At 55.4% G+C, this 25,946-nt stretch overlaps 2 protein-coding genes across 12 annotated transcripts in view; one reads left to right on the top strand and one right to left on the bottom strand.

The window, feature by feature from the left end:
* The window catches only part of ZMYND8 (zinc finger, MYND-type containing 8), a 96,554-nt gene extending 83,619 nt beyond the window's left edge, over positions 1 to 12,935 (top strand). For all 11 annotated transcript variants that reach the window (XM_004687451.2, XM_004687455.2, XM_004687452.2 and 8 more), the window contains 7 exons: positions 915 to 1,105; positions 4,760 to 4,840; positions 6,242 to 6,320; positions 7,826 to 8,065; positions 9,008 to 9,168; positions 10,505 to 10,571; positions 11,452 to 12,935. In XM_004687451.2, coding sequence (XP_004687508.1) covers positions 915 to 1,105; positions 4,760 to 4,840; positions 6,242 to 6,320; positions 7,826 to 8,065; positions 9,008 to 9,168; positions 10,505 to 10,571; positions 11,452 to 11,588 — 956 coding nt within the window. In that variant the 3' untranslated portion in view covers positions 11,589 to 12,935. The remainder of the gene's footprint in view (positions 1 to 914; positions 1,106 to 4,759; positions 4,841 to 6,241; positions 6,321 to 7,825; positions 8,066 to 9,007; positions 9,169 to 10,504; positions 10,572 to 11,451) is intronic.
* Positions 12,936 to 16,389: 3,454 nt separating this feature from the next.
* The window catches only part of EYA2 (EYA transcriptional coactivator and phosphatase 2), a 124,648-nt gene continuing 115,091 nt past the window's right edge, over positions 16,390 to 25,946 (bottom strand). The window contains exons 13-15 of the mRNA XM_004687449.2: positions 25,662 to 25,783; positions 23,160 to 23,260; positions 16,390 to 17,085 (exon numbers count right to left, since the gene is read on the bottom strand). Coding sequence (XP_004687506.1) covers positions 17,005 to 17,085; positions 23,160 to 23,260; positions 25,662 to 25,783 — 304 coding nt within the window. The 3' untranslated portion in view covers positions 16,390 to 17,004. The remainder of the gene's footprint in view (positions 17,086 to 23,159; positions 23,261 to 25,661; positions 25,784 to 25,946) is intronic.

Genomic DNA, 25,946 nt, shown 5'->3' with positions numbered 1-25,946 from the left:
GGGGGAGGGGACTCGCAGCTAGGTGGGTTCCCTTTGTTGAAACTCACATGCACGGAGCGCCCCTAGTGAGCAGAGCGCTCCTGAGCCGGCTGGATGTGGGGAGGGGCAGGCGGCCCCCACCGAAACCTTGGCGAGCTTGGGTGGGAAGGGTGGGAACATGGCAGGCTGGCAGGCAAGCTGGCGTATGGCTGGGTCCAGGGTCGGTCTTGCCTTTGAACAGTTGGTGGGCAGCACCGATCCTGGGATCTTGAGGTTGGGACTCCCAGTTCAGTCTTCAGGATGATGAGTCTCCCCTCGCCCTGGCAAGAGGAGGTTCATAGATAACCGGTTTGGTCCACAACTTCTGGATGGCCTCGTATCCGAGATGGTCGAAGCTGGGCCAGCCAGAGGTCGGGGCAGAATTTTACATCAGTAACAACAGGGACATTCCATCGTGGTCTAGGCAGCTGCAGTTTGTACAGAGGAGCCTGGGGTTTGAAGGGGGTAACGGGAGGTGGAGAGGAGGGTGAGAAAGGACTCAGCAGCCAGGAAAGTGGACCGTGAACGTGGGAGGGCTGTCCTTATGGAGCCGTTGGGATGTGCCCAGTCAGCGCCGGGCCCCTCTGCCCACAGAGCCGGCAGAAGGGGACCCTGCCTGTCTTCGGCTCTCTCGAGAACAGTCAGTTCTTGGCAGCCTGAAGTTTTCTCACGCAGGTACTTTAAAGATGGAGAAAGTCCCCCAGGGTTGCTGCCCTGGACCGAGAGAAGCTGTATCAGTGCTCTGCAGGCCACGCAAAGGCCTCGCTGGGAAGGGAGGAGCCTGCCCAGAGTCGGTCAGAGGGAGACTCTTGTTCACATGAAAGTAGAAAAGAAGAGCTTGTGCTGGGGTGGCCCTGCCGGAGACAGTGGGTGACCGGGTCCCTTTGCTGTCCTAGCCGTCCAGCAGAAGGAGATCACCCAGAGCCCGTCCACCTCCACCATCACCCTGGTGACCAGCACGCAGCCGTCGCCTCTGGTCACCAACTCGGGGTCCACAAGCACCCTCGCCTCTTCGGTCAGCGCGGACCTGCCCATTGCCACTGCCTCCGCCGACGTAGCTGCAGACATAGCCAAGTACACTAGCAAAGTGAGTTCCGCGGCCTCGCGGGGCGGCTGAGGGCAGCCTCCTGCTGGGGACTCCGGGGCAAGGCCTGGGGGGCCCTGGGGTGGGCCTCAGGCGGTGAGAGGGAAGACCTGTGTTCACTGGGGGCCCTCCTCCACCAGAAATTGAAGTCGCCGCAAGTGGATTGAATCTCTCCCTTCTTAGCTTTAAGAGAGCCAGTACTGATGTCAGTTCCTAACAGGAAAGTGACCCAGGATCAGCCCTAACCCCCTGCGGGCTCAGGCCTCGGGAAGGTCCTTCTCCTTAAGTGTGGCCGCAAATGACCACTCCTGGAGCTAACACACCAAGGCTTGGTTGCATTTAGAAGCCACGTGGGACAGAAATGACAGTCTGAGCACCTGGCGTGCTGGGTTTTGGGGTCTTGTCCACCAAGTGGGGCCTCCTTCTGGGGTGTGGGGGCAGGATTCCTTGGCTGCTGGACACTCACAGTACAGACTCGCTCTTTTTCTCTTTATTTGTTAAGTGCTTCTCTGCTCGTTATTGAATCCGAGCATGTAAAACTAAGCCCTCCTCGCCGCCACGAGAGTACCCTGGAGTGCGGACCGGTAGTCAGAATAACCCAGTGTCAGCTGCATAGGCCAAGGAGTGCCTGGCACACAGTAGGTATTGCAGAGGCGGTTGGCTCATGTGTGCCGGTGCCTGCCTTCTGGAGCTGGTATTTATAGCTAAGAAGTATTAATCTAGGAGTATTTAATACATTACGAAGCAGGCGATGATGATCTAATTAGTTACTAACGCGTAAGCCACTCAAGTTTATAGAGAGAATGGTGACAAGAGTTGAGAATGGTTTCTAGAATTTCTTGCAACCTATGGTGGAGTTGCTTTATGATATTAAAGGTAGAACCTTCCCTGCTTCTGGGAGGAGAGACAGAATCTGTGGTTTTTTTACCATTGAATTTTGGTTGACCATTTTGGTTTTATTCCTTCTACCTCGGAGTACTGGTTATCTGTTGCTACATAACCACTCACACGCTCTGTGAGCCCCGAGAGAACTCTGCGGGGTGTCTGCTAGGTTGGGGTTTCATCTGGAGGCGGGGCTGAGAAAGGACCCACTTCCGAGCACACTGGGGTGATTGTGGGTGGGAATCGCCTCCCCAGGGCCGCAGTTCCCAGCTGAGGCCGCTCTCCGCTCCTCACACCCAGCACGATAGAGAAGCCAGCTAGCAAGGCGAGTCCCGGGGTGGCCACAGAGGTGACAGCCTGTGACCTTTGCGTATCCCGCTGGTTAGGAGCAGGAGCCAGGCCCGTCCACACTGGGGCGCAGACCCCAAAGCGGGATCTTCAGGAACCTCTAGGACTCAGCCTGAGGAGACAGGAGCAGCAGCTGAAGTCTGCAGAGCACGCTCCTGGGGGACACAGTGTTCCTCTGAGCACTTCCTCTGTTGCTCGGTTTTCTGCAAATCGCTGAGACTCGGGTCCCGTTACGTTGTCAGATGAGAAAGCTGAGGCTTCGCCCGCCAGGTGACAGGGTGACCTCGTCGGGGCATTGGATGGTGCAGCCTGACTCTGGGCTCTGGCAGGTGTGGTCCTCACCTGCCTGTCGGTCCCCAGTTCACGCCCGGCTTCAGACAGAAAAGGCTGCGTCCGTTACATGTCGCCATCAAGATTCATGTCCCGGCTGCTCCCCTCCCACCAGTATGCTGATTTTTTTGTTGTTTGAGTTGAATTTATTTAAGGAGTTGAAATTCTACCTTCACCAGATACTGTTCCTTGAGACTGAAGCCTGACCCGCTTTTCGTTTTGTTCGAAAGAGGTTTTCAGGAGTCAGCGACACGGCACCGCCCGGCAGCTCCCTCTGGATGGGGGCGCGGGCTGACCGGGGGCGCGTTTTCTCCACCGGGTCTAGGCGAGGTTCTGACTTTAGTGAATGTTCTCGTGTCTGCGTGTGGCTCTCTCCGGGTCACCTCCTGCTGACTGACCCAAGCTCCGACTTACAGCTGAGGACACCGAGGCGCTGGTGGCCAGGCCTGGCGGGTTTTCTCAGTCCTTTTCCTTTACCTTCTGCTGCTCCCTGACTAGTACAGCAGAATGGAGGAATCTGTGAAAATGAAATGGAGGGGAGCGTGCTTTATGCACACGGAGTTCTCATGCCAGAGCCACGATTTCCTTCCAATGGACTGTGCCATCGTTGCATTCCTCGTATATTGAGTTTTGCCCACTGTCTAAAGTTCCCTCGCATTTGGATATATTCAGTCGAGATGGCGCAAAGCAGTTTATTTAGCCTTTGGATATATTCAGTCGAGGTGGCTGGCGAGTGGGCTCTGGAGGCCTGTCGGGGTTCTGAGGGTCAGGCTGTGTGGGCCCCCCGAGTGTGCAGCGGGGGGTGGCCCTGCAGCAGACTGGCAGTGAAAGTCTTAACCCTTTCCTCCCTGTGTTGGGGTGAATGCAGGTTTACTGTTGGTGAAAATAAAACAAGCGGGCATCTCTTTGAGAACACCTCATCTTGCGGAAGATGTTCTCAGCCCTCGTGCGCACCCCATGGGGCACAGGTCCGTTCTTGTGTTCTACACGGGGTAGCCAAGGCTTGGAGGGGCGCCTGCTGGTAGGGAGTGGGGGACAAGCCCCCCGCATCCGCAGGACGCTGCTCTGGCTTCTGCCTTTTTACCGAGTGGCAGCGAACTACAGGACTCAGGAAACAGGCAGCCAGGCCCGGCCTGAGGACCTCGCTGGGTCTCCTGCCCTTCTGCTTTCTCCTTGATGGGGAGGGCTCAGCCAGCCAGGGGGAGGTAGAAAGGGAACTGGTCTTGCAAAGGATCTCACTTCCCAGAGAAGCCCGGTGCATAGTGCCTCCAGGGGTGAGCTAGCTAAAGAAAAAGAAGATGGAAAATACATTGGACAGGTCACAGTGTCCTGGCCAGGGCCTTTCCTGGGGGCCTGTGCACATGTGGGCTGTGAGATTGGATCTTCAGAAGGACCGAGGCCGAGGGGCGTGTCTGTGCTGCATCTCCAGGTGAAGCTGGGTCACGGAGATAGAGCAGAGAGAGGCATTGGCAGGGGCTGGCGGGAGAGGCCAAGGAGGGGTGGGGTTTCTTTCCCAGGTAATAGAAAGTCCCGAAATTCATTACGGCAATGGATGGGCAACTCGAATAGACTAAGAAACCACTGAATGGGGCGTCAGTGGGTGAATGAGTGAGAGCGCAACCAAGCTTATTTTGTTTTTAAAGAGGAAAGACCATAAAAACAGCCCTTTCCTCGTCCACAAAGCTGGTCAGATCAAATCACTTGGGCCCACGTCAGCCTTTCCAGTGTAGCCTGGGGCTATGGAAACCACCACGGTGAACATCTTCCCTGAGCTCGGGTGGGAGTCGCGGGGTGATTCCTGCCCTGGTTTACACCCAAGTTTCTCAGCTTGGTGTTAGTAACATTTTAGTCTGGGGAACTGTCTCCTGGGGGCATATGCTGGGCCATAGGGTGTTTAGCTCCCCCCACCCCCAGCCTCCAGCTGCTGGGTGCCAGTAACACCCCATCATCCCACCAGTCACGACAATCGAAGTGCCTGAAGAGCCAAACCGCCTCCCCGTTGAGAACAGTGGCTTTTACACAGGTAAATTTTAGATGTATGTCATCTAGAAAAAGCTCCAGGGAACTGATCCCCGCGTCGTTTTGTTTCTCTTTCAGATGATGGATGCAATAAAAGGGACCATGACAGAGATCTACAACGATCTTTCTAAAAACACTACCGGAAGCACCATAGCCGAGGTCAGAGACGACGCTGATTTTAATTCTTGATTTGCTCAGAGCCTCTTACGGGCTTGATGCGATGGGCTTCCCTGCACATGCCTGTGGGATCCAGCTCCGCTCGGTGGCCGCTGGGCTCCTTCCTTCAGTGAGAACACTGGCAGGGCGACGCTCTGAGCCCGAGGTGGCCCCGGAAGGCAGTTCCTCCAGCTCCCGTAAACGGACTCCTTGATCGTTTCCATAAGCCTGACTTGATTATGTCCCCGATCCTGGCCCAAGGGTCATCTCTCGCGCCTCCACAATTAAGCGATTGTCTAGGGGGCCGAGTGTTCGGTGAGGCGGTGACCCATTCTGCCTCACTGCAAGCCAGGCAGGGTTTGTTGAGGTCATTGAAAGGGAAGCGGGACACCAGGTGGGATGGCAGCTCCCGGAAGAGAGTGTCCGGCCTGGTGCCCTGATGGGCCTCACCTGGGAGCAGTGTGCGTGGGAGGGTTGCAAGACCCCCTGAACCCACTTGGATGTTTTTGCAAATATGACCGCCTGGAGGATCCTGTCGGGATCTCGCGCAGAACGGGCCAACGTTGCTTTAGCGATACCTGCTTCTGCTACCTTGCTTCCTTCCTTGTTAATTTGAGAAACTGGCCGGTGGTTGAAAGGATGGATCCAGCACTTCTCACTGAGACCTTGCGTCCAGATGTATGCTGGAATTTCTCAGATTTTCAAGAGTAATTTGCAGTCCCTCCCATGACTACATACAACATTTCTGCAGTGACCGATTGTTGACACTGCCAGGTGGTGCTCTGTGGAGGTGTGTCCTGCCCCGTGTAGGGTGTTTAGCAGCTCCCCTGGCCCCCACCCACCAGATGCCAGGAGCAAGCCCTCCCTACACCGCACTGCGACACCCAGGATATCTCCAGAATTTGCAGTGTGCTTGGGAGCGGGAGGAGGCAAGTCTGAGCTGAGGATCACACACGTTGCTAGACCCCATAAACAGTCTCGTCCATTCAGGCTGTTTATCCCCTCGCCCGCCTCCCCGGTGTGTTTGGCTTCAAGATTAACCCTCTTGTCAAAAATATCCTTTGGTTTTCAAAGGTGTCAGGTTTTGGGGTTGTAGATGAATGACCATGGGCCCCACCTAAGACAATAAATTATTTTAGGGTAATATTGACAGCGAAGCTCCATGTTTACTGTGGCAATCACCTTGTTGTCACTCCAAGTGGCTCGTCCTAGAGCCAGTGTTTGGCAGTGACGGGACAGCTTGCGCTTGGTTTTCAGAAGCGATTCCTGTGCAGTGGGTTCAGCCCTCTGCTGCCTCTCGGGCAGCCCGCCGCGCCTCCACTCAGCCTGATGACGTTGGGCCCCTGCGAGAGTGGAGCCGTGAGCGCCGGCATGCCGCCGAAGGCTTCCTCTCCCTCCTTCCAGATCCGCAGGCTGAGGATCGAGATTGAGAAGCTTCAGTGGCTGCACCAGCAAGAGCTCTCCGAAATGAAACACAACTTGGGTAAGACCTGGCGAGTTGGACTGGGGGAACTGGGGGTTGAAATTGAACCTCTGGATCTGATGTGAACTGGGTCAGAGGGAGGGGAGGAGGGTTTTCCCAGGGGAGAGAGACCACAGAATCTGCAGAAGCCAAGGCAGCGCAGAAGCATTTGGGGGCCCATCTTCAGTAATGACCACCGTGGTGGCCGCTACTGCGGGCTGACCCGTGCTCCAGGAGCCGATTTACAGGGTTTTTCATGATTGAATTGGATTCTTCCAGCATGAAGGCTCTGTTAGCCCAAGGCACAGCTATGTTAGGCTGTTCGGGTCACACAGCCGATGCTCTCTGGGCACGCTGGCTCCACGCTGTGCCTCTCTGCCCTCGTGTGCTGGGCATTTGGACAATTTTGTGGATTGTTCCTCTGCGTGGGGTGAGCCGTTCTGTGGGTCCCTGCATCAGGTGGATTGTTACGCTCCTACTCTGTAGACGTGGTTAAGGCGCCTTCCCCAAAGCTACAGAGATGCTTTCAGAACCCCCTGAGCCTCGGAGTGAGGCTGAAACCTCACCTCTGTGAGGGCGGCACGCCCGGGTATGCCCCTGTTCACAGGTGAGACTGTTGATGGCCCGTGGCTGCCGCGAAGCCTCGTGGAGCGGGGGGTTGTTGCCTCTTGTTTTTCTGGTAAGCTGAGGAATCTTTTTATACAGAAAATCTCATTTTTAACGAATTGGCCAAGTATTGGTTAAAAAAAAACACACCTTGGACATCCTGAGCTGCAGGGCCTGCAGGCGCCTCCAGGCAGGTTGCAGGTGAAGGAGCCTCTCTGTCTGGCCTGGATGGTTTTGCCTTTCTTGTGGTTAAGGGCTTTTCATTCCTGGTCTCCCCACCCGCCTTTCTCTCGGTGGGGAAAGGAGAGGTACCCTTAAGTCCAGGAGATGGATTTTAAAGAATTGAACAACCATTTATTTTCCTTTGTCTTGGTGTGCAGACCACGTCTGGGTACATCGCAAATGGACGTATTATTGGAAATAAAATGAGTGAAATCTCAGTAAACTGAGCCACTGGGAGTTTCTGTTTTAGGGCATGAAACCCTACATGGGCAGCTCCCGTCCATCCCCGTCGGTAGCTGGTGCTCAGTTTCCTCACTATGAAAGGGCTGTAAATAGCACCTGTCTCACTGACTGAAGGTTAAATAAGTTAATAACGTGCTTAGAACATCACCTGCATGTAGCAGGTATTTGGTTGATACGATAAAACGGCTTAAACTAATGATCCATTTCAAGATGAGCTCGATGCGGCGTGGTTTGAGGCTTTCCCGGAGTCACGCCACTGTGCACCTGACATTCATTACCACCGGCAGCTCTGATGACCAGACGGGTTTGCAGATGACGACCCCATAGCTTCTCACCTGGGGGCGGGGCTCACCTCGGGCATCTTGGAGCAGGATTCGCACCTGTGTGCCCCTTCTGGCCTGTGGCCCAGCCCACGTGCTGCGCGTCACGGAGCTGGCTTCCCATCTCCGCTCTAGAACTTACCATGGCCGAGATGCGGCAGAGCCTGGAGCAGGAGCGGGACCGGCTCATCGCTGAGGTGAAGAAGCAGCTGGAGCTGGAGAAGCAGCAGGCGGTGGATGAGACCAAGAAGAAGCAGTGGTGCGCCAACTGCAGGAAGGAGGCCATCTTCTACTGCTGCTGGAACACCAGCTACTGCGACTACCCCTGCCAGCAGGCTCACTGGCCGGAGCACATGAAGTCCTGCACCCAGTCAGGTACTGTCTCGAGGTGGTGCCCGCCCAGCCCCCAGCCCCCGCCACTCTCACCCACCCAGCTTGCGGACCCCTCACTGGGACGTGGGGAGCAGGTCGGGAGCTTGGCCTTGTATTCATTGTGGGGCCATGGCAGTGGGTGGGAGGGCTTGGGGGGTCCTGTTCACCCTAAGACACTGGCAGTGGAGGTGTGAAGGAGGCTGCTGCTGCTCGCATCTAGTGGGTTGAAGGCAGGGATGCGGCTGAGCTCGTTACAATGTGGGGTGCGCCACCCCAATCCACAGGGGTGTCTCCCTCACCCATCCCCCATGGGGGGGCCTCCCTATCTTCCCCCACCCATGGTGAGAGTTTGGCCCAAAACTGTTGTGCCCAGCGTGGAAGAAGGGTGGATTCCTTTTTCTTCTGTGAAGCAAAGTGGTTAGTTTGGAACTAACCTGTCCCCAGTCCTTGAATCCCTTAATATGGGGCAAGCTGGTTTCAGGGTGTCGGAGCGGGTACACTGTTGAGCTAAGAATTTGCCTTTTAGGAGTGATTGGTACAGTATGCTTTTTAGCCTAAAATCTGGATCAAGCTATTAAAAGTTAGCTGTTTTTTAAAAAGATTTATTTTACGCATACAAGAACTGGGGCGCAGGCCAGAGGTTTGGGGGTTGAGAGGACTCCCCAGAGACAGAGTGGGGAGAAGAACAGGCAGATGGACTGAACACACTGCTGAGGGGGGCAGCAGGAGATGGGGGTCTGCTGCCCACATGGGTCAGCTCCCTGGCTGGCTGGAACCCTGCTGCAGCGGCCTCAGACAGCCTCACAGTGCTGGCTTCGACCCACTGTGCCGCCAGGGAGGGCCCGAAAAGTACCCCCTCTCCTTACACAAAGTCGGGTTTCCGCCCCTGGCCGCTGGGCTCCCGAAGCCTCACAGTCGCTGACGCCTGTTCCCCCTGTGCCGCAGCCACCGCCCCCCAGCAGGAAGCGGATGCCGAGGCGAACACAGAAACACTGAACAAGCCGGCGCAGGGGGGCCCCTCCAGCACCCAGGCAGCCCCTCCGGAGACAGCCAGCGCCTCGAAAGACAAGGAGACGCTGGCCGAGAAAAGCAAGGACAGCGGCTCGGTGAGTGCCCCTCGGCCTTGACCTGGACACGCCCTTGGCGCCTCAGGCCCGCCCCATCCGCCACCCTGAAAGCCCGTTGTTGTGGGGCTCAGCCCCATTCCCGGGGGCCGGGTGGGGCGGCGGGCCGGAGGGGCGCGGACCTGGTGCGTGCTGGGCACCGCCGGGGTGGCAGCGGTGAGGGCAGCCCGGTGGAGCCCACTGGGCGGTGCCCAGCGTGACAGAGGACCTGAACTCGAAATTTCCCCTCCGTCAATTTATTTACTTTTATAATTTTTTTTATTTATTTAAAGATTTATTTATTTGTGTATACAGAACTGGGGTACAGGCCAGAGGCTCAGGGGCGGTGAGAGGCTTCACCAGAGACAGAGTGGGGAGCAGAACAGGCAGATGATCAAAGTCCACTGCTGAGGGGAGCAGCGGGCGGGTCAGGAGAGGTCTGCCACGCCATGTGGTCACCTCCGGGGCAGGCGGGAATCGAACTCATGCAGAAGCGGCTTTAGATTCTCAGTGCTGTGCTTTAACCCGCTGCGCCACCAGGGAGGGCCCTCCTTTTATAATTTTTAAAAATTATAATAGTTTAGGTTTACATCATTTTGTCCTTTTCCCATCTCAGTTATAATCCCCGTGGCCTTCCTGTCACCAGTTCACCCTTGTGCCATCTGGTAACAGTTGTTCAATAGTATAGTTATTGTTGTTATTATTATAATTATTATTCCCCCCACCCCCCACGCTCCTGCTACGAGTGAAACCATCTGGTATTTCAATTTTTTTTGTTTTAATTTTATGTACTTTTAACGTCAGTCTTTATTGCCATACATTGTATGCTTTGCCCACTCGGTCTGGTGTCCAGGGAGTTCCCCGTTCACGCGGCGCCATCCCCATAGCCCGGGCGCCCTTCCCACGCTTCCCTGCCCCCACCGCATCTCAGTCACTTTCACCCAAGTTACTGACGGGGGAAGGTGACCCCTTCTAGCCCCATGCCTGCGCAGGGGACGTGGGGACAGCAGATGCCAAGACGATTGCTTAGTTTCAGCCACAGTTTCTTGTGCTGTGAAGAGTAGAAAATGAAGCCCATCAGTAAAAATCCTTTGCTTTCATTGATTTTCTTGCCTTGTAAGAAGATGATGTGAATATGATTTTGAAGTAATACTTTTTTTTTTTTTTGAATAAAAATCTGGGGGGTGGGTAGGTCAGTAAATTTGGAGAAACCGAATGTTCCAGAAGCCCCGCACTATCTACCTGCCTGTGAGTGGAGATAGAGCACCGCACCCCAGTAGGCTTCCCTGGGGGTTGCATGGACCCCAGTACCTTGAATCTTTCTCTGTTCTGTTTCCAGACCCTCGACCTCTCCGGCTCCAGGGAGACTCCGTCCTCCATTCTCTTGGGCTCCAACCAAGGCTCCGGTATGGCGCCCCCCGGTGGCTGGCGGGCGCCCTCACTCTGCGGGCAGGGGTCCCCGCCTTCTGGGCAGGGGTTTTCAAACTGCTGTGTGCCACAGGAGTCCTTGGGAGGGGGCTGAGGGCGGACCGGGAGGTGAGGTACCAGGGGGCACTGACCACCCTGCCTGTATTTTATATCGGGCGGTTTGCTAACGAGCCTGTTTTTCCGACTTACCTGTGGAGATCAGTTAGGGAACTCCATTAATGCCAGCAGATGAATGGCCGAATTTTGGTGCTAAGGTCCAAGTGCCAGGGGCGATTACCAAGTCCTAAGGTGCCCAGTCCCAGGAGCGCCCAAAAGATGCCTTCCTGGGCAGTTTCAGTGCCTTTCGCACTAAACTTCACTGTGAGTGTGGCACCTGTTTTTCCAACCACCTGTTCTGTTTAAAAAAAAAAGAAAAAGAAAAAGATTTATTTATGCACTCAAGAACTGGGGTACAGGCCAGAGGTTTGGGGGGAGTAGTGAGAGGACTCACCAGAGACAGAGTGGGAAGCAGAGCAGGCGGATGGACTGAAATACACTGCTGAGGGGAGCAGTGGGCAGGACAGGAGAGGTCTGCCGCGCCATGTGGGTCACTCCCTGGCGGGAGATGGACGCAGTGGGTGCAGACGGCTTTACAGCGCTGCGCTTAACCCCGTGCGCCCCCAGGGAGGCCGGTTCTGGTTAAATTCTAACAAAGTAAGTTCTACTTTCGACTCCACAAGCTCACATTCAGGGAGGTGTGTGGCGAAGTTTTTTCACTCCGGTGGGGAGGGGCAGGTGGCCCGGGGTGTGGGCGGCTGGAGGGGCGGCCAGGGCCGGGAGGGAGGGCACGCTGACCGTGACTCTGGGCTCCCTCCGCAGACCACTCGCGGAGCAGTAAGCCCAGCTGGAGCGGCAGCGACGAGAAGCGCGCGTCGGCTCGCTCGGAGCACAACGCCGGCACCAGCGCCAAGAGTCTTCTCCCCAAAGAGTCCCGGCTGGACACCTTCTGGGACTAGGGCCACGCGCGCCGAGCCACCCGCCCCCTGCAGGAAAATTCAAACCAGGACACCGGGAACACAAGACAGCAGAGGAAGACCAGAGAACCTCCCCCATCAGACTTGAAGATTCCACACCTCAGACCTGGCGCCGCGCCAGCTCCGAGGGCCCCTACACTACAGCGTCCAGCATTAGCGTCGGCCCACACAAAGCCTGTGCTTTACATGTAAATAATGTACAATTTGTGGATGTCACCGAACCGAGAGGACCTTCCTCTTTTTATATTTGTATCGACTTTAACTTATAAAAAAAAAAAAACAATTTAGAAAAACACCCCCAACACCAAAAAGGATGTTTTGGTGTTGGGGACAGTGGTAGGTCAGTCCGGCTGTCCCCTGGGCCCAGGTGCCCGGGGACAGTGAGCTGTTTTCCGTTTTCGGGGTGCACGCCGGGCGCGCGGGCACCTCACTCAAGCCATCAGCCCCCTTCCGAGTGCATCACTAGGCTCTAAAAGGCAAGTCTCTGCACCCCGAGGCCAGGGAGCAGCTCGCTGATTCCGGTGAGTTCCACCATCTTGCTCCTCCTCCTGGAAGGGAAAAGGAAATTCTGCCCCTGTTGACCGGAGCAATCGGAAACCTGCCCGCCGGGCTCCGCGGCAGAAGCTCGGACACAGTGCTCGGGCTTTGCCTTGGGGGGCCCTGTGGATGCGCCGTGTGCGCCGCGCGCGCGCTGCGGGGACCCCGCCGGACCCGCGGGGGCCCGGAGGAAGCATGTCCGTATTATTTATAGGATGGAGTTTTGCGTTTTTCTGTAAGCATGACACAAGGGCCGTGTGAGAGGAAGCGGCCGGCCGCGCGCCGGGACTCGGGGGCTGCTACGCACCATTCTGTATGTTGTGTAAAACAAAAAGCATTGAACAAAGCAAAAGGTGACGTATGTATATGAGAAAATTAATTGTACGATATCATTCCAGTACATTTTGTTGTACATTTCAGTCTCGTTTACTTTCTCTTCATTGTTGATAAGAGGATGCGAACTGTACAGTTTCCAGCTAGTTCACCCATATTAGAGAAGAAATTAAAAAAGAATATTAGAAGGACGTGGGAGAGGAAAGAGCGTTTGTGAATTGCAGTTGTCAAAAAAAAAAAAAATAGCCTAGCTGGCCTTATTTGTGAAGCATAATTGCTTTTAGCATATGGAAGTATTTTTTCACATTTTCTTTGTATAAAATTTGTATTAAACTTAAATATCTTTTTTGATGATGGTGTTTCTTTGTGACTGAGCCAGTGGACTCTCACGGTATGCTCTTTTGGGTTCCCCCGCCCCCCAGTTTTTCAGATTCTTCACCTTTTTTTAATTAAACTGTTTTGGAAAAACGGCTTGGTGGTCCTCGGATGTGCGCTTTTCCAGGGTTGGGCTGTGCAGGAGAGGGCCCGCTGGTGGCAGGTGACCAGAGGGGCCCCCAGGACGCTTTCCAGAAAAGTCCAGCTCCTTGGGGTTTGCTGATGTGAGGAGGAAGGGCCACAGGGGAATCTCGGGTGGGCTGGGGCCGGCCGGAGGCCGGAGCTGCCGGGAGTGTGCAGGTAGGTAGATGCCTGTCATTCCACTGTGCTGTGAGACACATTCTCAGCCACTCGGGAGTGTCTGCAAGGCCGCTCTGGTGGACAAATGCCGGCCACCCAGCGCTCTCGGGAAGGGGCGGAGAGGGGGCGCTCAGCAGGCCAGAGGGTGAGTAGGGCGAGGGCCCCTGGATAGGGGAGTTTGGCAAGACCCAGAGCAAGACAAGGGCCAGAAGGTATCTTGGGGTGCGCGTGAGCTCCCTGTCCTTGGGAGGCCCTTGGCTTGAGGTGTTGTGCAGTGAGCTGGTTTCCCCTTGGGCCTTGGGCAGGAGCCATATCAGAAAGTGGGTTGTTCACCCTGATGTGACCCCACTCTGGGTTTGCTGAAGAATCATGCCCAGATGGGACTGGCCCCAGGCCACAGGCGTGAGGGCTCTTGCCTCAGGTGGGAGTGATCTAAGTGATGTCTCATTTTGAAAGTTCAATTGTTTGACCTTTGTTGGGCGCTCACACCTGTTTTCTGTTACCTCACTTTACCCCAAAGACCACACGTGGTTGTGGGGAGGTGGACCAGCCCCCATCAGAGAGAAAGGTGGAGGCTGAGCAGGTATTGCAAACCCCCACAGTGCACCTCCAGCTGATCACTGCAAAGAGTTCCGGCTGTGACCACAGCTTCCATTGTCACAGCACCAGGTAGCCAGCAGGTCGGCGAATGAGGAGAGCCACCTGCGAATGAGGAGAGCTGAGAGGGTGGGGCTGCAGGGGGAAGGCACCCTCCTCACCCACAGCAGATACTCATTTGAGCCAAATGTTCAGTAGCTGAATTTAAAACAACCACCAGTGTTTGTCTGAAGCAGGTTATCACCACCCCAGTGATGGTGATCCACAAATTTATGGATGTGAAAACAAATCCCAACTTCTGGGAAACAACTTTGTGATTACAATCACACCACTAAAAACAGCAGCAGCTGGTGGCACAGTGGGTTAAACACAGCACTAAGAAGCTAAAGCGACTTCAGCACGAGTTCGATCCCCGCTCTGGGGTGATGCACATGGCGCGGCAGACCGCTCCTGACCGTCCCCCGCTGCCCCCTCAGCAGGGTACTTTGGCAGTTGGCCTGTTCTGCTCTCCACTCTGTCTCTGGTGAATTCTCTCACCGCCCCTGCACCTCTGGCCTGTACCCCACTTCTGTGTGCATAAATAAGTTAAAAAAAAAAAAAGGGAGCAGCTATGTTGAGAGCTGGAGGAGTGAGGGGCACTGCCCAGCCCAGAGGCTCTGGAGCCCCAGTGTCCACGGGCTCCTGCACCCGCTGTGACCACAGCACTCCACCTGTCCACTCCAGGCTTGAAGACATCGTTCACCGGCCGCCATTTCATGGAAGCAATCCCCGGTCTGACGGCGATACTTCTGGAACTCGCGGGCGCCTTGCATGGCGGATTCTGGTCCAACTTCAGGTGACACCTGCGGGCGGCTCTGCCAGCTGCGAGGTAGCACTGCCCTCTGGTGGCCACTGGTGAGCACTGCCGCGTCGGCGCCGAGCGGGCGATGGGAAGCAGCAGGAAAATGGTCAAGGGGGAAGTGGGGAGTGAAGAGTGCGCCTGGCGTGCCGGGTGCTGCTGCTTTACCCAGAATGCACTACAGATCCCTGCCACGAGCCGGTGGCTTCTCCAAACCGAGGCATGAAGCAACCGGCCCGGAAGGTTTGTACTGTCTGGGGTCCTTCAGGAACCTCCGGAGCAGGACAGACTCCCGGTCAGATATCAGGAGAGGGTGGAACAGGGGAGGCGGGAAGGGCCTCCCGGGAGATGCCTCCGTTTGCTGTCAGCCCTTTTTTCATGATTTGTTTGGGAGTCGTTCTCAAGTTTGCTCTGTTTTTACACCCACAATATTCCCTGGTGTGACATGTCAGCATGTGGACAATCTTTATTGATGTGTTTTGTCAGGTTGATATGGAAAATAAATACCTCAATATATTTGCATTTCTCATTTATTATGAGTTAGACTGAACATCTTTTTTAAAGTTTAAGAACCAGTTGCATTAAAAAATGTTGGCCATTTGACAATTTTTTAATTGGTGGTTGTTTCTGAAAGCTCTACGTATTTGCAGGACTAACTTGCTCTTATCTGTGATATGAATTTCACTGGAATGCTTGTGTTATATATACATCTAAGGTTTTAAAAAGGCGGTGACATGTAGCAACTTTTTTTTTTACAAATTTTTATTCGAATTTGTGTCTGCTGTGCCAGATACATAGATGCTCCTGAGTATCTGATGAAGAAATGCCTCCTCGAGTTGTTGGTAATGTGAATGAATGATTTCCTAAGTCGAAATCAGTCTGACAACAGCAAGCCAGAACCAGTGAAACAAATACTGGACATCAGAGGCTGAATTGATAAAGTAAAATATCAAAACTAGTGACATTAATAAATACCACGTGGGCTCTGAGGTTAAGCGGGAAGGGGAGGGGAAAGCCCGGTGGTCAGGGGAAACTGGTACAAAAAATTAAATTGAACCTACACAACAATGTAGAGCACATGCAATTGGCGATCACCTCGGAGTGGCCCTCAACAGTTGTTACTCAACTTCTAGGAGTGTTCCAGAGAGCTGCAAGACACTCCACTCCTGGCTATACAATAAAGGCAAACAGCTGATGACCGTGCAGTTCTAGCTCCCGGTCACCTGGCTAGCCATCCACTCAGCCACCTACCGTCAGTCACCTGCCCACACACCCATCACCCACCCACTGTCCAGCAGGCATTTAGTGTCATCTTTGTGTCTGACCCTTCTCAGTACCACATACACAGAGATGAGAAAGACACTGGTTTTGCACCTGGTAGCTCAGAATCATCTAGAATTCAGGCTACACCACTTATATCGCAGACTGCTGGCTTCTGCAGGCCCAGTCTTTGACATTTAGTTATCACACAGAGAAGCAGCAGCCCATCTTACAGGTAAATATCAGGGTCAAAGGGGAAAGTTTAGCTGCTTTGCTTAACATCTCTTTCTATGTGGATGCCTGAAATTCTTTTTTTTGGGTGTTTGAAATTCTATGGCTAGCGTTTCTCATGGAAGTCTACTATGAGAAAAATGATTTTTAGCCCTTAACATGCTGGAGTCACTTTTTAAATGTTCGCTTGAGCCCACACGGGATTTGGATTTTATTCTTCTGCGACAGAAAAGCTCTCTGGAAAGACCCACACATTCCGAAGCTGCAAGAGCGCTAACGACACGCGACATCCTCTCCACTTCAAAATGTAAACCTGGCTTTATTTAATGCCTTTGATCCGTCACAAAGTACCCTCCTCCCAGGCTTCCCGCGTCCTAGAAAACAAGATGGCAGCGTCAGGCAGGCGCACCGTCCACGTGACAACAGGTCAGGTCCTTAAAAACAGAAACAAGCAAGAATCCCCCCGAGGCCCGAGGCGCCTCCCTCACGCACGTCCAGAGAACCAATGATTGTCCCCCCGAAGTTCATCCTGGAGCAGAGCGCTGCACGCCAGCTTGAAGAACAAAACCTAACCAACGACCAAGAAAACCGACCACACCGGTACGGGGCGTTTTACCAGAGTAACGAGCTTAGTCCATAAATTAAAAAGGAAGAAAAAACAGTGCGCTGTCCCGCCTCTCACGAGCGCTGCTCCGCATCAGCCAGCCCTTGCTTTTGTTCGAGTCTTGTAGAAAAGTCTGGACTTCGAGCCAGCCCCTCTCCCCAAAGTTCAGTCTTCCAAAGCCGCGGTTGGGCGCTCTGCTCCTCGGACTCTCGTTGGGCTGAAAGGGCAGCTCTGGTCACCGGAAACCCCTGTGGGCTGCGGGGCCCCCGCGGTGTCCAGCCTCTGGCGGGCGCGGCCCGTGGGTGCGGCCCGGCGGGCCCTGGCTATAAGTACTCCAGCTCCAGCGCGTGCCGCAGGGCTTCCAGGTCCGCGTGGCAGGATACCCGCCAGAAGGGCATGTTGTGCTGGAACACAGAACACCGGCCGCGCGGTTAGGCCCCGCTCCAGGCCCCACGGCCCCCCAAAACCAGCCCGGCCCAGCCAGCCCAGCACCCCGGCCCTGGGAGCAGCCTGGCTGTTAGTCAGGACGAGTTAGCCTGGGTGGGGGCGTCTCCCAAGCGGGAGGGCGTCAGGTGACTGCAGCGGCTGACCTGGCCGTGCCCACCTGGGTGGCCAAGTGACCACCTCTCTGGACCCCGGTCTGACCACCTGGGCCCGGCCCTGCCCTCGCCGCTTGCCTGCTCCCTGGCTGCGTTTTCAGCGTGATCTCGGTCTTAGGCTGTTTGTTCTAGTCCTGCCACTCTGAGAAGCCTCGGCCAGGTGAGTCTCCTGACTACTGCCAAGCTCCATCTGGACCCACAGAGCTGGCCCAAGAGGGGGCGGCTGGGGTGAGGGGCCGGCAGAAGTGCGCTCTTTCTGTGGCTTGCTTGGTCTGCTTTTCTCTGGGGCAGGGATGCTTTGCCCTGCCTCCTTAGCGTGACCCTTCTCAACCCTGTTGTGTGCGTTGATGGAAGGGGGAGCATTCAGAGAACGGGCCGGTGCGGTCACAAGCGGGAGCCTGTGAAGCAAGCGGGTGGAGGGGAGCTGATGCTGACAGTGGCCGCGAGGAGACCACTGGCCGCCGTGAATCAGTGAGCTACTGCACGGGCAGGTGCTGCGTGCCAGGCTCTGCTCTGCGCCACGAGTGGGGAGCCACAGGCATGTACCTCTGTACAGAGCTGCTGTGGGCCCACGCGGGGCCTGGCATGACCGAGCACCGCCAGTGTTAGGGCTGTGTGCACGAACACGGGACATACCTGCAAAATACAGGCCAGAGACAGGAAGGCTGCAGGACATACTGGACATGGACATGGAGGGTGAATGTGGGGACGTGGAGTGTGGGGAGTGTGGGGAGTTCCCAGTAGTTTTCAAAATAATAAGACTGTGAAAGATGACGAAAAAATCAGAAAGGCAGGCGGTGAAATGGCACGGGGACCAGCCAGGGGAAGCAGCCCCTCATTTGGTGACAGAATGGTGGGGGGCCGACAGGTGTCCGGTGGAGGGGTGCTGAGCCCGGGGAGTCATGGCAGGTTGTTGAAGGAGAGTGTTACAGGGAGCGTGTCTGAACCAAGGAGGATGGACAGGGATTCTGAGGTTCAGGGGGCTGGGAGCTGCGTGCGCATGTGTAGGGAGGGAGGAGAGGGGGGCCGTGTGTCTGTCATGATGCAGTTTGGCTTTTGTTGTGTAAGTCTGTGACAGACAGTGTTTAAAGAACCATCTTTCAAATCCACTTCTTTCACTCTACGTTTTGAGCAGGACACAGTGCTAAGTGCTTGATGTTTATCATTGCACTGAATCACCCAAAACAAAATAAAACAAAAAAGAACACAAACTCCCTGAAAAACAAAAAACAAAACCACCACCACAAGAACAAATGAAAAATCAAAAAACAAAAACACAACCACCCTTCCAAATGGGGGAAGAGAAAAGGGCGGGGCGATGTCACTGAAGTGAAACTGCCGGCCAGTCAGCCTCATTGCAGCCACACCACATCATGAACACCCAAGTGCCCACTGAGTGCCAGGCGGGCTGCTCAACAAGCCACTGCATTTCCCCATTACCCTAATTGCTAGCTCAGAGAAAGGCGCTGTGTTCATCTCATCTCACAGGTGAGGAGGCTGAGGCTCGAGGGGGCCTCATCTGGTTCCAGAGAAGGAACCAGATGGCATTTTCAGTCACTGGAATATTTAACCACTGGCTGCCTACCTAGTAGCCACCCAGAGCTTAGAAGTGGGCAGCACTGTGCTCAGATGTGGAGGATTTAGCATCTAAGTGAGCCATGGCAAACCCAGCCTTGTTTTTCAGGGATGTGGCCTGTATCCTTTCTGCCTTGTGGTCTGCTGAAGCCAATGAAGATGCTGATCGGGGGCTTTGGGGAAGGCTTCCCCCCACGATTAGAGAGAAGCGCCTGAGAACTCTTTGGCCTTGACTTTCCCATCCTGCTGGATGTGATCACGTTAATGTGTGATGCCTGGAGCCATGGTAGCTGTTTTGAGGCCATGAGGCAACAAATGAGAAATTAAGAAGCCAAAGATGTTTAGAAGAGCAGAGAAAAATTAAATGGAGGCTGGGTTATTTTTGGCCCACCGAAACAGCCTGGGGCGCAGCTACTTCTAATCTTGTGAGGTGAGCACACGTTTACGCCATCATTAAGTAGGTTAACAGCCATTGGCCTTAAATTATTTACTACAGAAACATGGTGCCTGCGGCCTGTGGGACGCAGCCTGTAGGTCCGACTCCTACCGGGGTAGAAGCTGCGAGGTGCCCTTAGGTTCCTGGAGCACATCAAGCCCTTTCCTGGGGGCTCTGCCCTACTACTGTGCCAGCATTTTTTATCATCGCTCGCTTTTACCGTTCTGGTCTGTGGTGGGCAGAACAGTAGCCCCCCAAAGATGTCCACATAGCTGAAGGGATTTTGCAGATGTGCTCAAGGGTCCTGAGACAAGGAAATGAGCTGGAGGGCAGGGACTCTGCACGGCTGTGCCCCCGGGCGGCACACTCGCGGGGCTCTCTAGGGTGAGTGAATGGTCAGGCTTTTGATGCCCCTAGCTTCTGCGGCTACCACCTGTGGCCTTGATTGTGCTAACGCTGGAGGCGCTTGGGCGTGTGGGCTCGGGCACGCATGCCTGAGTGTGGGCACCTGGAGCATGGGCTTGGGTATGCGTAAGTGGGTTCATCTGAGCCTGAAGGCGGGGCTGCAGGGCAGCGTCACTCAGCCAGGAGGATGGCTGCCGGAGAACCACTACGAGGAGATGAGCACCATGACTGCAGAAGAGGTAAGACCCCGAGAGAACTCGAGAGCCCCGAGAAGGAGCATAAAGACTAGGGCGGTTGGGAGGCTCAGTTGCCCGCCTGCCTCCCAGTCCCCAGGCACCCCTCAGGGCCTATGCCTGCCGCCCTGCCCTCAGAGCCTCCTGGCACCCCCTGCATGGCCGGCCTGCAGGCTGGGCACAACAGGCTCTCACTGGAATCACAGGGAACAAACAGCGTGTTTTCGTCTCCTCAAAAGTGCCGTGAAGGAGACAAATTAAGGGAGTAGGGTAGAAACAATTGGGAGGAGGGTGCTGGTTTTTGATGGCTGGTCAGGGGAGGAGTCCAAAGAGGGGTGATCTTTAGTAGGGTCCAGAGGATGAGAAGGTAGAAAACTTGCAGACATGTTGGAAGGATGGAGTTGAGGCAGAAGACACAGCAGGTGCAAAGGCCCTGTGGTGGGGTCAAGCTCGCAAAGCCACATTCATGGCTGCTGCTGTGGTTCCAAGCACACAGTAGGTGCTCAAGACACTTGTGGGAGGGATGAAAAGAGGGAGGGGAACAGAGGGAAGGTGACTTCTCAAGTGAAGTCCTCAATGAGCACATCCTTTCTGCCTCTTTCTCTTTCACAGAGGAAAGCAGAAAATTATCCATTATGGGCAACAGATGCCATCGTGTTAATGCCTGCCAACTGCCCCAGCTCCTCACCCCTCTTTGATCCGGCCAAGTGCCCCTTTCTCTGCAAAGATGGATGCTGGGGACGGTCAGGCCCCCCTTAGAGTGTACCTCATTTGTATTTCTGGGAGGAAAGGAGCAGGAGTGGCAGAGAATGTCTCAGGCACCCCCAGCCCAGGGCCGGCGGCTCCAGAGTGCAGGCAAATTTATCACTTGCAGAGAGGTGGAGACAAATGACCCAGCGACCTGAGATATTAACAACACTGTCAGCTGGAACAGTCAAGCCCCTGGTCCTGTCACCATATTTCACGCTGCCCCGGTGTCAGGTGGCTGAGGCTAATGACTCCCATCCATCAGGCAGGAGCCGCCAGGGCTCAGCCTTCCTCACTCATGGGCGGGGCCCCCTCTGCGATGGCGGAGCTGGGATTTAGGGCGAATGTGCTCCCCAGCTGGTGTGCTCTGTGGGAGCAGGGCCGGGGTGGGGTGTGCGGCTCACAGAATCTCTGGCTCCTCATAGTGGAGCATGACCACAGCTCTCAGAGGAACCTGCTGACCCTTAGGGGTCATTGTGGAAATTTCTCCAGGTGTGAGTTGTTCACGTCATGGTGCTTTGTTCCCCTGCAGGTGAGAGCGGGCTCCTCCTGCTTCCTCCCACGGCCCTGGGACCTGGGTGATTTTCAAATGTCTGCTAGCTACTCAGGTAAGCACAGACTTGTTCCTAGTAGCTTGAGCTCTCCACTTCATGGGTCACTTAGAATGTTCTGCATGCTTACGATGGCCTCTGGGGTGCAGATAGCGTGTAAGTCAGGGAAGGTCTGTGCTCCGCTGTGCTCTGATCTCCCCGTGGAGGTCAGCAGCTGGGAGGGGCCGAGTTACGGCTCCCGCCCCTGCTCTCCAGAGTCCCTCCGCATTTTTCGGTCACAGCCACATGACGGGGTCTTTGGGGACAAGCATACCCCCAGTCCTGACAGTCCACTGTTAGCCACCTTTTGGATCTGATGGTGGCAGGGAGATTATGTTATCCAGTAGCATTTTATTACAGTAAAGGGGTCATTTCAAAACACTCGCTACATTGCCCTAACCACCCTCTCTGTAAGGTGAGCAGCTAGGTGTGTGAACGTTGCCGTCGTTCTCCAGGTGAGAGCCACAGGGCAGGTGCAGGGGTACGAGGGCTTCAGGCCCAGCCCAGCTCTGATAGGAGCCAAGCTGTGTTCTGGTCTGTGGCATTGCTTAGGGCGGAGATTTCCATTAGGTCTGAACTTGGAAAAGGGAGGGGCTGGGGCAGACCCCTGGGGCCCCAGCAGTGGGCCTTGGGCTTTCTGGCCAACCAGACTGCAGTGGGCTGGTGTTCGTGAAGCCCCGGGGGATCACGGGCTAATCCTCACGTGACTCGCCACAGCTGCTGTGGTCCTGTCCTGCCCATCTGTCACGATTACTTAATATTTTCCCTCTAAATCGATTCATTTTCAAAGTCCCAGAAATAAATACACGTTAAAAGCAAGGCCTTTGGCAATGGCCAGGGTACCGACCTGCCCCAGGCCTGTCTTTGCTCAGATGGCACCTTCAGTGAGGCCCGCCCTGGCCACTCTCTACGCTCAGACAGCCCGAGTCGCTGCTTGTTTCCTGCTCTATTTTCCTCCTGGCCCTGCCTGACGCTCACCTCACACTCAGGGGTTCATGGCCTGTGCCTGGAACTGTGGCTGCACACAGTAGGTACGCAGCTAACAGCTTACGCACCAGCTGCAGCCAGTGATGAAGCCACCGGCCATTAAGTCCTTCCTTTGTGGCAGGACGGAACAAGCCCCCGAAGAAGGGCCGGGCAGCTGGGAGAATTGTTGCCTCGGAAGTGCTGAAGCTGAGCTGAAGGGTGAGTGCCTGTGAGCCGGGGAGGAGGGCGAGGGGGGACTCCAGGCAGATGGCACGGTACATGCCAAGCCTTCCAGGCTCCCTTCCCCAGCCCTCCCTCTTCTCCTGGGTGTTATCCCCTTAGGCCCCAAAGGGTTTTGCACTTCCTTGGAATCTGTTGCCAGCGCGGGAAGGGAGAAACCAGGTCCCCCAAATTAAGCCCTGTGACATTAACGACCCATTTCCCAGGCCTCTGGGTGGGGGTGACAGGCTCTCTGGGATGCTGTTGACAGGTCCAGACCCAGGTCTCTGGCAGCTGTTTCTTCTCCCAGATCAGGGCTGCGGCCACCAGACCCCCATGCCCTTCTCCTCACGGGCCCCGAGATCACAAATGCAGGATTTTCTTTTTCATTAGTGTAATGCTGTCTTTATTAACTGGGAAGGGTTCCTGGAACATATGATCAGTGAGTATTAAATAAAACACACACGTGCACAGCCCCCCGCCGGCCTGCCCTGCCAGGGCGTCTCGGGCTCCCCCCTCCGCAGTCGCCCCAGAAACATCCAGGGCGACCAGGGTCGGCAGCCAAAGGCTCAGAGGGGGATTTGCAGAAGGAAATTACTCAGGATGCTTCTGCGATTTGCAAATGGGAACGGGCTGGCCAGGAAAGCGCCTGGGAAGGGAGCCCCGGCCAGGTCAGGGAGGACGCAGCGGCCTGCGGAGGACACGTACCTTTTTGGCTCCCTGCTCCTCTTCGACGCCATCGCCAATCACGATGTAGACGGCCTTTCTGCCGAATCTCTGCATTATCCTCTCAAAGCAGCTCTCCTTCCCTGATGTGCAGAGGAAGGGAAGAAAGAGAAAGACGTGGTGAGCACCCAGAGTGTGGCACGTAAGGCCCGCGGCTCCCTGTGGGCAGCCTTCCTAAGGGCCAGGGACCCTCACTTCAGCCTGCAGCCAGGGGTTGAGGGCACACTGTCCCCACATCCCGTGACAATGGCCCGGGCAGGCGCGCAGAGGTTAGGGGCTTGCCGGGGTGACGGGCAGGAGGCAGCCCGGGGTCTCTGCAGCTGTCTGGTGGAGGAGACAGACCTGCTTTACATAGGATACAGGCTCTGAGGAGTGAGTGACTTGCCCAGGACCCCAGGGGGAGGAAGAGCAGCTGGGATTTGCGTGACCATGGGCGGGGAGCCCACACCCAAGCTGGCCTGGCCACTGCCCCCCCGGGTGCTTTTTCTTGCTCCCTCTTGGCACTTCCCTTCTGCCCAGCTGTCTGGGCAGCAGCATAAATCCAGACACTGGATTTGGATCTGAGTCCAACCCGTTGGGTGAGCGTGTTCGTGGTAATGGAAGTAACAATGGAATGAGACTTGGCGCTGGCTGAGTCCCCATGTGCTGGGTGCTCTGACAGGGTCGCTCGCTGCTGCAGGGGCTGCCCTGACCCTTAGCACACCCAGCAGCGTCCCTGAGCTCCACCTACTAGGTGCCAGGGCAGCTCGCCAGTGGAAAACATCTCCAGGCGTTGCCCAGTGTCTCCTGGGAGACAAATCCCCTCCCGACTCCTGCCCCACGCCACTGACTCTGATGAATTTAACAATGTAGGGTCCTTGCTCCACAGGTGAGCGGCTCAGGGCTGGCGGAGTGCCATGAAGGTGAGCTCGGCTGGAGCCGCCGAAGGTTTCAGCCCCACTGTGCAGCCTACACTCAGAGGCACGTGGTCACCCCCTTCACAGACCGGAAGGCAGAGGGTGCCGGGGTCCTTTGCCCTCGAGTGCCCAGCCGGGGTGGGGTCAGGATTCCAGCCCAGCTAGGCCTCCTGGGCTCAGGAGGAGGGTGTGGAAATTACCACGCCCCCCCCCCCTGCCCCCCCCCCCCCCTGCCCCTCCTCTACTCTAGGCCCCCGGGAGTCATAGTGGCAGCTCCTCTGGGGAGCGGGGCTGGGTCAGAGCAGCGGGCCAGGTGTGCAGCATGAGACTAACACTGCATGTCCCCACCACTCCGCAGGGCTGCGCACAGGACGGGTGGACCCTGCCAGTCCCGGGCCCTGGATGCCCACTGGTCATAGGGCAGAGACACATGGAGCAGGCCAGAGCCTGGAGCCAGCCCAGGGCGAGAACGAGACGGGTGGTAAGTCACCGAGGGCCGGGGTGCTCGGTAGGCAGCGTTAGTGGAGCAGGGACCTATTTATTGGGAACAAATGATGACTTTGAAGTTGAACAGGGCACTGGAGGCCAAATTCCTGTCCCGTTTCAGCTTTGACTCCTTGCAGCTAAATATATTTTACATGATCACTATTTCACCTAAAAATGTCTAATAAAACCCAGCTCTACCCCCTCCGCAAAAAAAGAAATCCGTTATTATGTGCCCTGACGATAAATGATACTGTTATCTTCAGGGTATTAAATCCCCGTATCTGCGGAAAGCTCTGAGCCTAAGGCCTGCTGTCTTGTTAACAGAGATCAGCAAGTGCTGAGAAGTGTTGAAGCAGGCTAGTGCTGAGCTGAGATACCCCGGAAAGAGAATTAACAAAACAACAATTTCCACTCTGTGGTTCAGAGTTAGATTCAAGGTTTTCGGATGACTCGTGCCACCTAAATTAAAATCGCCTCAAGTACCATGCTGTGGTGGGAACTGTTTCCTCTTCTTAATAATTTGAAGTTCATGGTCCCACCTGGCGAAGAGTCATGCACCCAGCTACTCTTGCAACGAGCTGGGGCCACGTGACTAAGCTGAGCCAATAGGAGGCGAGTAGCAGTGATTCTGAATATCAGAAGTGTATCACTCCTTCCCCTTCCCTCTTCTCTGCAGGCTGAGTGATGATGGCAAGATTCTGATGTGACCACAAACGTACATGAGAATGAAGCCATAGAGGAGGGTGGAAAAATTAAACAGGAAGGACCTGGCTTCCTGGGTGACTGAGGACACGGCCACCCCTCACCTGGATCACCTACCTGTGGTCTGTTACTCGAGAGGGAAATAAGCTGACTCTGATGTAAGCCCCCCATTCAAGGTGTGTGGGAGCACATTTGTAGGAGCTAACACACTCTGCAACAATACAATTTTCCTGGAAGCGAAGGTTAAAGCAAGTGGGTTGAGGGGCTAGTTTTGGGGGTCTGAGCCTTGCCCATGGAGAAGTTCTTTAACCTCCTTTGTGCCATTTTCCTTAGACTTCCCACGCCGGAATGGACAGCTCACTCACCCTCCCGGCAGCGCCCCGAGGTCGGGGTTCCCTACCTGTCTTGGTTGCGCTGTAGATGTTCTCAATGGGGAACACGGAACCCAGCCCATACAGCAGGACTTTGGCCAGGGCAGGAATTAGTTGAGTGGTGGTGACCAGCACGTTGACACAATTGGGCCTGAGGATAAGGGAGACTGTTGATCAGAACACAGGAGCATCAAGGCCAGGGCTCCTCACCCTGCTGACAGCATAAGCCTGGAGCAGAGGACATTCTGCTGGGGTGTGGGCGCTCTGGGCAGGCGACCTGTAGGATGGTTCAGCTGTGGTTTTTTTTTTAAAGC

The sequence above is a fragment of the Condylura cristata genome, unplaced genomic scaffold, assembly GCF_000260355.1.
Source record: "Condylura cristata isolate star-nosed mole 26May11 unplaced genomic scaffold, ConCri1.0 scaffold00022, whole genome shotgun sequence".
Taxonomy (NCBI): domain Eukaryota; kingdom Metazoa; phylum Chordata; class Mammalia; order Eulipotyphla; family Talpidae; genus Condylura; species Condylura cristata.
The sequence above is the reverse complement of the archived record's forward strand: the minus strand, read 5'-3'. Positions and strand labels throughout refer to the sequence as shown.